Below are 12,267 nucleotides of genomic sequence, written 5' to 3'. Positions count from 1 at the left end.
CTTTGGCCATCAATACCTCAGTCAGGTGTACAGAACTGAATGCCTCACACTTTCAGCCTTTTGATACACTTTTACTAAATGAATTTGCTGCTGAGAAATTATTCTTCAACAATAAAGCCAAGTATATTCTGTGCATTTTACATTTGGAAATACAAATAAAACCCATTTATAGCAACTTTTGTGTCTTAAGTTGAGCAATTTTGTGGAAATACTTTCTTTAAAAGTGGTAATTTTACTTTTTTTTTGCTTCTTATACCTTATTTTTAAACTGATAAAAAACAAGCTGTAAAATGATAAATGACTAAATACAAAGTTCAAATAAGTCTTTGGATTAAATTATCAATTCCAAGAATCTTTTTTAATTCACTCCAAATTTAAATTTATTCAAACGATATTTGCACAGAATTACAAGAAATAAATACTGAAAACAATCAATTATGGGTAAAAGAGAGAAACAGAACATTTGAAAAAAAAACATGAAATACAAACAAGGAATCCCTTCTATTGATTTATAACATCACCTTTTATAATCATTGAATTTCTTAATAATTTTAGAATGTTTGATGTCTTTACTGCAGCTATTTCCTTTCTACATGTTTGATCCTCTCAAACTGTATTTATTATGTCCTAAATTAATAAATCTTTGGATGATTTTGGTCGTTTTTAATTTTTAAAATCCAAATTCTAACAGTTTGTTAAACAGTAAGTGAGTCAGCTCTACAATAGTCTGTCTCAGCATTACCTCTAATGTCCTCAGAATTGCTTTTATACCATTACAATAAGATGTGATTTACATTAAATCCATTTGCTCTTTACACTTTACACTTTAATTTGGGAATTTGCCAAACACCACTCAGCCATGTTTGTTGCTGCTGCTCTCCACATGACTTCGTCTCTCATTTACCACTGTGCTTCTTGAACAGGGCGTAAAGGACCTTCAAGGTGGCGGCAACATCCTGAGAGACGATATCTGTCACAACATAGAGAGAGGAGACATAAAGAACCATCAGCTTGCCTTAATGCGATGATGCTTTTACAAAGTTAGCTGGTAACCCTCACGTGTCAAAGGATCAGGCAGACCAGAGACATTAGATTGAAACTTAATCTATACGTCCTCGCTGGCATGAAACATATTGCTTGCTGTTGTGGGATACACTGAATGAATGAAAGTGACATAAAGACCAACGACATCACCAACTAACCTAATTAATGCGCACAGCATGCTTCAGTTTTAGGCTCTGAGTGATGGGATTCCTCTTTCTATCGCAGCAATTATGCTGTTAATTAAAAGACAAGAAAAATGAATTGAATTAGTCACTTATTCCTGGCTTAGAATAATTCTGGAGGGCCTCACATTTGCAGTTATCATGCTGAGAATGTACTTTGGAAATGAAAACAGAATGTGGCTGGTGGGTTATAACACACAGTCACACTGACATTGAAACAAAGATTGAAACCCAAATAAAAAGCTTGCCTTGTCCTCTGTTTTATTTTATTTAAACCCTTAGAGATGTGGGTTAACCCTTGTGCTATCCTAGGCACTTTACCATTTGGAGTTGGGTCATCTAGACCCACTAGACAGTGCTCTGAACCTTTTTTCTTCAATGATTTGTGATCTTCACTGGTGTCCATGGATTACATGAAATCTTTCCACCTTTATCCACCTTTGTCATGGTAGGGAGAACACGTCAACGTAAGGGTGGGGTCATCTAAGATAGCACAAGGGTTAAAGGAAAAAAAGAAAAACCCCTCCAGTCATTTTTGAGCTATTTTAAAAGCTTCCCAGTAGTCTTTTAAGTATGATTGTGCTTTTATTTTGGTATAATCAAAAAAACGGCTAATTCTGCTTAACTGGTGCCCTGTGACTACAACATAAAAAGGGCATAACAACCAAGAGCTCCGGCCTTAAAAGGTTAGGATTTTTTTTAAAGTGAAAGAGAAATAAATCTGATTGATTAGCACTTAAACAACTTTAGTCTTTAATGTGAAAGATTGTGAAAGGATCATGTTTCGTCTTCCACTGTAGTAGTAAGTCCCCTGATAGAAAATTAGAACAAAAGCTTTGTAACACTGACACAATAATTGCATAAGCTCAAGAAGGAGCCAGTGATTGATGTGTGCATTAGTGCACACTCAAGTTCTGGATGTAGCTCCTAATGTTCTTTTAATTCAAAGTGCAGAGATAAAACTCTGGTCAAGATCTTTTTTAACCTTGTTAAACCAAAAAAAAAATAAAAGTTTCACGACTGTTCATTAAGACCAATGGGGAGAGCTGCAATCTAACTTGTATTTTTAATGACTTTGGTTTTTAGATGAATGTCTTGATCAGGAAGTTAAAAAAGTTTAAGTTTTGAATCAAACATAATTGACGAGCAAACAGAACATGGAGGCAATCAGAGTATTTTGGCATTTGCATGTTAATCACAGTTCTCATGAATAAAGATAACATAATTTCCTCCTGGCAAACACTTTTTACCATAGATGTAGCTTCAGGGGTGGGTCAGGTTAAATCTCTGTGACTATCAACAGACGCTAGCGCAAAAGTCTACTGCCCCACCACTTTACACTGAATGAAGAATGAAGCCCTGCAACTAAAACAATCATCCGCAGTGATTCTTATCAAGACGCAGATCGCGCTCATTCATATTCGGAAAGCTTTTCCCCACCAAGATGCTGTCAAATCGTGACTTCAGCACAGATTTACTCCCAACTGCTGGACCTCAGTGAGTCGCCTCGTCACCTAACAAGCAAACTGATTTTGACATTTCCATCCAATTCAGATTAACGCCCTTGATAGAAAATGTTATTTCATTTTGTTCATGGTTGATATCCTGCATCTTAAGAGCTTCTTGTTTGTATATTTCACTAACAGGTGTATATTTCTGGCTTCTAATCTTTTACCGTATTTGCTGTGAGCAATCGATAACAAATGAAATCGAAGTAGGTTTTTCTCACCTTGTGGGTCAATACTTGGCAGCTTCAAACCAGCGTCATTCAGGAGCTCCAAAGCCAAGGTCACATTATGAAGCTAAAGTTGGGAAGAAAAACATAAACACAAAAACTCTGCATAAATCACTTAAAACCATTTTAGAAAAACTTATTGAAATATAAATTTTTTAAAGTTACAATAAACGTACATTTAATTTACCCTTCAAAATTGAAGTTTTATTGAAAATATGCATCATTTTAAAACTTTAACCATTTGAGCATAGAGCTTTGAAATCCCCTGATATTGTACAACACATTTAAAATGTACTGCTAATGTAATGTATGATAAGGAAAACCACCAAATACAGTTAAAGTCCCACTCTGATAATCTTTTGATCAGTGGTATTTTAATTCTGATTATGCTGTTTTTGGCCAAATTCAACAACGATTGGTAAAAAAAATAATACTCACAAATGCAATTTTAAGCTTAATTTTCTTACCATATGTCCTTCATCTTCAGAAAAATGCCACAAGAACATGTTATAAACCCCAAAAACACCAATTTTATTCGATTGGGTCTTATAAGAAATACATTAAATAATGTTGATTGTAGTGAAAATGTAACATGTTGAAGATATTTCGCCTCATTTGAAAATAGACCTGACACAATTCTGAAAAACAAACCCACCACACCACTGATAGTAGAGCCACTGTCCTATTTTTAATAGATTTATGACTGTTGCCCCAAATAAAAAAAGTGAATGAAATGGTGTAAAAAAGCCACTAAACCAATCATTTTGTACTTCATTTCATCATAGCAGCCAAATAATTAGATTTCCTGTATATTATGTTAATCAACAGTCTAAGTTTTGATAAGATTCTTTCAAACATTTAGCAATATATATGAATATATTCTCTTTATTTAAACGACTTACTGTAATTGAGATAATTTTTTCTAAGAACTTAGAAAATCTGTTTAATATGAGAGGATTCAAACTTAAACATGTTTTAAATGTTATTGGTAACGCTGCCCACAGTGGGTTCAAACATTCCAGTTTGAATCGGTGCCATGAGCAGGCTCGACGTACCATCTCAGACTCATTAACAGGGGTCAGGTTGAAGTCAAACAGCGGGATGAAGAAGCCCTCCAGCTGACCGATTAGCAGCAGCAGCATCACCCCGTCAGCAAACTGGACATAAAATCCCACACAACATTGGAGCAGGAAAACAGAAGGGGGTAAAATCTTACAGGAAGAGGTCGTTCTGTTTGTACAACTGTAATGAACAACCACCCGTACCTGTTTGTCCACATCAGCCACCTGCAGACCAATGGTTGACATGGACTGGTTGACAAAATGTAAGATGGCCTGTAAAATGGATTTGATAGGAGATAAGAAAAGAAGAAAGAAACTTGAAGGTACCTAGTACATCCATAGGTTGATATGCAGGTATGATGTGAAATATAAAAGTCGACTAACTAAACAACCACATTTCAAAGCTGGATAAATACAACCGTGTTTAACCAAAAACCAAAAAAAAGTTCAGTAAAATAAAGATAATACCCTAAAGCTGTGCTAAAGTTAGGTGAATACAGCAGCTTACACCTGGATCCTCCAAAGCCACCATGGGATTTTCTGCGGAAGGACACAGTGAGATATTGATTTCTGAGAAAGATCTGATCTTCTGATCCATAGAATTTGACCAATTTTTCTCCAAGTATGGACAACCTCTATATTAGTAGAACATTTGGCTTCAGATTGTCTCAAAACCACACTGTGATCCTTCTACAATAAAAGACTATGGGACATATTGCTTAAAATTACAGATGTACTTTTGACTTCCTATAGACAATGTGCTAAAACACTGTCTCTGTCCCTTTGGGAACAGTTAGTCCGTGTAAATGTTGTCTTATTTTAAGCAATCCCACAGTGTAATATGCTGTTGATTGACCTGGTAAATAATAAATGTTTTTTTTTATGTCCTTGTAAATATTTTAGCTTAACATGAGCTTTTAAAGGCTGACGTCAGAACCTTTGTGAGCATCAGGCGGCTGATGGAAAAACAGCCTGTTCGTAAAATGTTCTTGCTTTATTTGCTTTTTTTGCTTCTCACACCTTTTATTTCTGTGAAAAAGGTTAATCAAAGGGAATATTTTCATTGAAATTAACAAAAACTTGAAATGTCATCTAAGCTTGAAACTTTATTTTTAGCAATGAAAGGAAAGTTCATGTTAAAACTCAACCCCCTACAGAGGTTGACCCATACCGGTACTGCAGGTTTCTGGGTTGTCGGGGCTCTTAAGGCTCGGACAAACCTTAAAGGAAGCTCCGGCGTGTCTTGCAGTTCTAGTGTGGCTACCGTAAGGGACGCCATCAAGATAGAATGTACCATTGTCGTGTGTGTGGCAAGTGTATCGTAAAGTATTTGTATGGCTGATGTAAGTTACACACACTTATGACATGTGTGTAACATTGACCTTATGCCAAAATCTAACTGTTAGTAAGGTGCGCATACTGGCTCCTTGCTGACTGCGTGCAAATGCTGAATGTAGGGGGTGTGCAGGTGACACTTAAGTGCCTGTAGGACGTCCACACAAAGTACTCTCTGATTGTCTAATGTCCTCATTTCTAACAGCCAGGTTAGAAATGCAAAAAAAAAAACCCATTCCCCTGCGTTAACAGTCCCATGACCCCACATACAAGGAATACTTATGAAAGTAACTTCTAAAAGAAACTTAAGGCTCTGCTGTGAGGAAAGAGTATTTGGGAATCTCTTCATACCAGGAGCCAGCTCGGCCAGAGGAACATCACCACAGTGCATAACCCAGACATCTGCACATTTGCCCATTTATTGCCCACAGAAAGCCCCTGTCCTCCTGTAAGGGCAGTTGTGACTAGGGCATAATGTGATGAAGGACCTCTAGCAGTAATAACCAGATGAATCTTCAACATCAAAATCTATATCTGATCTTTTAACAACCTGAACATATTCAGAACAAGACACTTCACAACCAAAGAAACCAATATTTAAACATTTACATTACAAATGTTAAGTTGGACAAACCTACAAAAATTTAGAGCCAAAACTTGTTTAGACTTTTACAAAAATTGAGGTCAAGACAAAGACTTGACGTGGCATGGCACTAGAAAAGACTATCAAGATGGTGGAAACACTTTAGCTACACCAGCTCTACCACCTGAAGTAATTCACCAATGCATCAAGTACTTTAATCAGCCTCAGCTCTTCTGCATTGCTGCTGCCCTTGTTGTACCTTCTTCACTGTGTTGACCTTGTGAGCCTCAAGCTTCAGCAGTTGCTCAATGGGATCTTCCTCTGGGTGATGAGATGGCAAAAAAAAGTGTTAGTAAGCTTTAATAGTGTTTGGATGACATTCAAGATGTCATGTCAGTTCAACCTGTGCCCTGCCTCACTCACTTTCCGAATTGGCAGTGGAGTCGGAGCCTGCGTTGCTGCAGAGGAAGACAACGGGGTGAGCATTTCTCACCTTCACAGAATCACAAGGGAGAGAAAACTACTCACCTGTCTTCTGTTAGGACCTCTGTCTGCACTTCTGATTTGATGCCACTTCGACTGACCTGAAAATTGAAGTTTGTCACAACAGCGCATCGATTTCTTGAGTTTTTTTCTTTTTTTAACAGATTGCGTGCAGCAACTTACTTCCACAACCACGACTTCAACCTTCACGTTCAGCGGCAGATTTAGTTCGGCCTGGAAGTGCTTCACCATGGCAACCAGCAGATGAATTGTGGCCAGGAGGTCTTTGTTGTGGATGACTGACAGCCAAACAACAGAGAACAAACACACCAACAAAAAAAAGTCACTTTGAATTGATGTGACAAAACTCAGCACCATCCTGTATGAAAACAAAGAGATTATAAAGATCTGGGGAAAATAAGAAGTTAATGTATTGTTGTACATTTATATTGTAATTACTGCTGTCAAAGAAATTGGACATTTTAACACATTTTATTTGCGTGAAGAGCTAACTTAAAAGAAAATCACAGTAATCCCACAAATTGTGTGTACAGCTTGAATAAAAACTGCCACACCAAATGAACTAATGTTGCAATGCGACTGTTTTTGAAAGTTATTGAAATAGGATGTAAAATGAAAGATAAATTTACATATTAAACCATTTAAAAATGTTATTTTAACAAGTTGTCTAAAAAGGATCCAAGTGTAGAATCATATTTCAGTTTTCATTTGTGTAGAAGAACACCACAAGTCTAATGTTTCGGGTGAAAATAACCTAAATATCTCTCTGCTATATTCATTTTGGAACAAATCCACAGGTTAAAATTGCATAACTAGCTCCTTATTTCCTCTAAAATATCATCAAAGCCCACCACCCACTCACCGCATTTGTTTTCTATCTGGGAAATTGTAGCCTGCAATCTGCCATCTCTAAATCCCCGCATGCTAATCAGCGGTACTCATTGTTGTGTGGAAACGTCAGTATTGATTGCAATCCTGTTTGTTTGCTTTTTTAACCCATTTTTAAAAAGTAAATCAGAATTTAGATTCTAATTGAATGTTATTATGGTCCTAATGATAAATAGCTCTACTGATAACAATGGAGTCAGTGCATTCATGGCAGAACAATGCTAAAGAGTAAGAGAAACATTTATTGTATCAGTATGTGATTTTCAGATGTTTTTTTCAAACTTAAGATAAACCTCAGATATTAAATTAACCCGGGTAAAAATACACGTTTACCATATTTTCCACCCCATAAGACACACTCAAAAGCCTTCAAGAAAGAAAAAAATACGACAGTGCGCCCTATTATCCAGAACGCCTTATATACGGATGAATACAGATTGTGTTTACTGATGTGGAAGAGACTTTGAGAGGTACGTGGTTCTCTGTCAAAGTGTTTTTTTGGGTGTTAATGTGAAAACGCTAATGTGGCTGACACTTAGCAGTCTCTAACTGTGTTTTTTAAATGTTGGGTTGGGAGGTAGCGTAGTCACAGTGAGGTCGAATCCAAATTTCTCCCCTTACCCCTCCAATTGTAGTGGCATTTGGAGCTGTAGTGGTGTCCCAACTTCTTTCTTTAAGGAGAGAAGTTGGTGCGTCTTATAGTTTATTGTGCCTTATTTGTGACATAAATTTAAAAGTGAACCATTCATTGACATCTGATTACCTTAGTTTTCAAAAAAAACAGTATTGTTTCTAAAAAAACAAGTTGTGTCATGTTTGACACAACTTGTTTGATGACCCTGCTGTTTGTGATTACACACTCATATGCAGGAGGATGGAACATGTATAACTATATGCATACATTTTATGATCAGAGTAAAAAAAACGAGTTTGTTACTAAAGCAGAATTTTGATTTGTCTGTGGTTAACATGTTGGTTTGTGTGATTCGACGTCATCAAACAAAGCACTGATGGTTGATTCTTGCAGGACGCCACAAAGCCGACAGATTCTTTTCTTCACAAAAATCCTTCACAGTTGGTGGAAGCTTAGATGGAACCCTTGAGCTGCCATCAAAGCCTGCTGTAAAGGGAATTTGGTGCCAGAAGGGACCATTTGTTCACTTGTATGACTCACGTTTGACATTCCATTTGATCACGCTGCTGTCCTGCAGACCCAGCCTCTTGTTCAGCTCCTCGAGGATCACTTCAAGCTTTTGGATCTGAGCGGAGGTGGTAAGAGCGATCTCATCCACTGGCAAGTGCACCCCAGCCAACCTGGCTGCAGAAACCAGAACCTCCTCATTTGTTAGTTACAATACCTGTAACTTTCAAGTTTAATGAAATATCAAATGTGTATTAACTCACACAGCAGGTGATGAAGGACCAATCCATCATACATATCCTCTTCCAGGCTCTGAACCACTATGTGCTCTGGTTTCAAAGTCCTATTGATCCAATCAACCAATGCCTCTCAGGACACAATTAATCACAGTCAGAGACATCAAACACTTTCATTTCATGTTTTTTTCTCTTCATTTTCATTTCAAGGGTGAGAAAATACGTGTGCGACCTATTCTTTTCTGTTTTGTATGTTTCTTTGTATTCACTTCTGACACAAGGTAATGAATGGAACAAAGATGGTGACAGATACTAAATTAGTTCTTATACCGTTTTTCTATTTTCCAAAATCGTAACTGTATGAATTTTTCACCGCAGGACATGTCAGGTTTATTTAGAAATAATATTTGACTAAAACACTTCAGCTGATCTCTTACTAAACCAAGGAGTATTTTAAAATGGTATCTAGCAGGCTCCTCTCTTCCTTTGATGACGTTAATTAGGAATTCCCAAACCCTTAACCCTCCCTGCATCAGAAAAGATTCATGTTCTTTGTTTCAGGCTCGTGGAAGGACACATCATATTTTTAGTAAAGATTTTTCCTGCAAAGACTTTGAGTAAATGTTGAGTATAATTAGTTTGTTACCTCTTTAAGATTCTCTAGTTTTGGGTCCTTTAAAGAAGTTGGCTGAATAAGTTTCCTTTTCTCTCCTAAAAATTAAAACAAATAACAATCACGTTTTACCAATCTAGTATATAAACACTGTTATTTCTGCTTAAAGGTTAAGATACACAATGAAAAAAAAGAACCAAAAAAAAGAGCTCAGACATCTGTTAATGTTTAATAAAACTATAGCAAAATGCAGAAGCGGCAGGTATAATAAATCAAAACAGATCCTCCTTTATCTTTGCAGGATGGTGACCGCATCAGGTACAAATGCAGTTCCTGATATATTCCTTTTAAATTCTGAAAATGTTCAGTCTTCTGTGATGATTCAATCCATTATTATGCAGTAGGAAATGTTAATGTCACGTAAAATGTATTCAGGAAAATGACTCCCAGGAATAATTGTAATTTTTTCCTGCAGATCACAACATACAATGTTTAGTTCAGTGGCAAAAATCTCCTAAAACTACTTAGCCTTAGCAAGGCATCTGATATGTTTAAATTCACAACAAGAGAGAATAAAGAAGCTCAGAATTTCTCTATATTTCAACATAACAAATAGGCTCAAAAGGTGATTTTCCAAACAAGAGAAGATATTAATGACATAATAAATTACATTATGTCAAGTTGTAGAATTTAAGTCATGAACCCAATATCTTTTTCTATACGTATTGTTTGATTTAAATCTACACACCATAATTTTTGACATTCTTTTTAATGTCTTTTTGACATTTGACTTGCTCTTTGGATGCTTGGGTTGTTGTTCCTCTGGAAAGACGCACCTCAAGAATAAACTAAATCCTTCCAGATTTCAACTACACAATTCATTAGTGATTTGTGCATCAATTGTGTAATTTTAACATATGTGTGCCATAAACGTGAAATAAAAGTGGTACACGCAGGAGCGGTCCATCAGACATATTTGGAACGGTCATGGGAAGCCACAAATTTGCGTAAACATTTCACAAAACCATACACGAATGCATGAGATTTATGTACATATTGCAAAACAAACTATGTAAAATGCATGTATAATGTGTAATTCCTAAACGAACAAAAAATGTAAACAGCTCAATACCGAATTTACATAAGGCCCCGCCGGTGCATACCCTCAGCAGACATCTGTGCACATTGACGGATGACAAACGCAAGAAACACACGCATGTATCACAAAAGACCAATATTGCAAATGTGGTAAATGTGCAAAATGTACGTAGTGGCTGTGTGACACGGTCATAACCCTTGTGCTATCCTAGGCACTTTAACACTGGGGGTTGGGTCATCTAGACCCACTAAACAGTGCTCTAAACCTTTTTTCTTCAATGATTTGTGATCTTCACTGGTGTCCATGGATTACATGAAATCTTTCCACCTTTATCCACCTTTGTCATGGTAGGGAGGACACGTTAATGTAAGGGTGGGGTCATCTAAGATAGCACAAGGGTTAAAATGAAGAACAAACATCAAAGTACTTCAGGAAGTTTTTCAGTTTTAGAGAATTATAATAGGTTTTTTGTCAAAAGCAACCATCAGTTTTTAACACATTCCCAGCAGCTTTAAAATGTATTATAAAAGAAGACAAACCCTGAAAGGACTCTGCATCTACAGTATTTTTGCACATGGGATTGTCAAATGGATCAGCATCCATGTTTCCTCCTCCAAATGAAGTTTCTGCTCAAGAGGCCTGCAAGAGAGTGCAGTCTGTTTAAACATCCAAAACCGTCAACAATTGTAGAAAAAGATATTTTGAAAGTTTGTCTTCATACAGGAAATCAATAAAGCCCCCTTTGTTAGGTTTCTGTGTTCGTGTTGCATCAGAAACTAGCTGACCACCAGAGGAAGATTGTGCAGACAGGAAGCATGAAATCAACAAAAAAATCAGAAATACTTTTTTAAGCAATAAAGTCGGAAAGCAGAAGATTCTGAAAAAATATTTATGACCAAAACTGCTAACACACAATGACTTATTGTCTTTGTTTTGTTTTTTTAAAGTTCACACTAAGGAACCAAAGCATCTGTTAATTTCACTTCCTTTATCTGTTTGTTTCACCAGTACATGCAACAAAAACATGTAAATACTTCCTGTTGGTCTCACCTGTGTCTCTGAACATCAACATGCACCGCGTTTGGGACGAGGCAGAGCAAATGCATACAGTCACCCTTTACGACAAAACAGTCACGTCTCCCTTGTGTCAAACTTCTGCTTCCTGGATCTACAGCACTGAGGAGTCTGGGTGAGTCATTTCTCCTCCTCTGGCGGTTTTACATGCTTCCCTTTCCTGAAGTTGATCGTAACTTTTGAAGAGGTTTTGAATAAAATAAACTTTTTTTTTTCTGAAGGGGCTTACCTCAAGCGCACTGAGATCAAGAAATGTTGAATCCCCTGCAAACCGGATTTCCTTTCACAGATGTCAACCCCACGAACAAAACAGCACTAAAAGCCGTTTAAGGCTGCGTTCAAGTCTAAAGGGGGATGTTGTGACATCTCTTAGAGCGGTGGACCTGCATGCACTCAGTTTCCAACCATTATTTCAGGGGAAAACAGAGAGTGAAGCCCAAACGAATACATGTTGCAAAAAAACACATACTTCCTCTTTTTCCTTCAGCGTTTTCCTGATGAGGCCGTTTGTGCCGGTGTCACGATCTGCATTTTGAGACTTGAACAAAGACGAGTGCGTTTTAGGAAGAAAAAGAGCACGGACAACTCTTGGGCGCGAATGATTTGTTTGCACATAGGAGAACAGAGAAAAGCGTGACGCCTGAAGGCCTGAGGCACTCAGGTTTGCCTCACACACCTCCGTCTGTGAGAGAATCAATCCGCAGACATCTGGTCCCCAAGCTCTCTCAATTTTACATCATGAAGTCCAAATAATATCAGAAAACTTGTGCAG

The 12,267-nt window shown here is 37.2% G+C and overlaps 1 protein-coding gene across 3 annotated transcripts; it reads right to left on the bottom strand.

The window, feature by feature from the left end:
• Nucleotides 1-354: 354 nt before the first annotated feature.
• Nucleotides 355-11,856, bottom strand: parvg (parvin, gamma). 3 transcript variants are annotated; one of them, XM_011475908.4, is made up of 13 exons: nt 11,725-11,856; nt 10,961-11,060; nt 9,356-9,420; nt 8,737-8,839; nt 8,507-8,650; nt 6,607-6,722; nt 6,469-6,524; nt 6,364-6,398; nt 6,200-6,261; nt 4,227-4,295; nt 4,017-4,118; nt 2,956-3,028; nt 355-970 (listed from the first exon to the last, which is right to left on the bottom strand). In XM_011475908.4, exons 2-13 carry the CDS (start codon nt 11,022-11,024, stop codon nt 897-899), a joined length of 963 nt encoding a protein of 320 aa, XP_011474210.1. In that variant the 5' UTR covers nt 11,025-11,060; nt 11,725-11,856; the 3' UTR covers nt 355-896. The 3 variants fall into 3 exon arrangements, with proteins under 3 accessions (XP_011474210.1, XP_004069945.1, XP_020559519.1); XM_004069897.5 differs by lacking the exon at nt 11,725-11,856 and adding an exon at nt 11,472-11,656; XM_020703860.3 differs by lacking the exons at nt 355-970; nt 11,725-11,856 and adding exons at nt 1,208-1,277; nt 11,472-11,656.
• Nucleotides 11,857-12,267: the final 411 nt, after the last annotated feature.

This window comes from Oryzias latipes, chromosome 6 (genome assembly GCF_053564925.1).
Source record: "Oryzias latipes strain Hd-rR chromosome 6, Olatipes_Hd-rR_3.1".
Classification (NCBI taxonomy): domain Eukaryota; kingdom Metazoa; phylum Chordata; class Actinopteri; order Beloniformes; family Adrianichthyidae; genus Oryzias; species Oryzias latipes.
The sequence above is the reverse complement of the archived record's forward strand: the minus strand, read 5'-3'. Positions and strand labels throughout refer to the sequence as shown.

Bases quoted from the DNA above. Each gene is read 5' to 3' on its own strand.
- parvg (XM_011475908.4), bottom strand. From the start codon at position 11,024: ATGGATGCTGATCCATTTGACAATCCCATGTGCAAAAATACTGTAGAT. The intron at 9,421-10,960 runs GTTTGTCTTCTT...TTTAATTTTTAG, and splicing joins AGATGCAGAGTCCTTTCAGG to GAGAGAAAAGGAAACTTATT. The intron at 3,029-4,016 runs GTACGTCGAGCC...TCCCAACTTTAG, and splicing joins CTGTTAATGAGTCTGAGATG to CTTCATAATGTGACCTTGGC.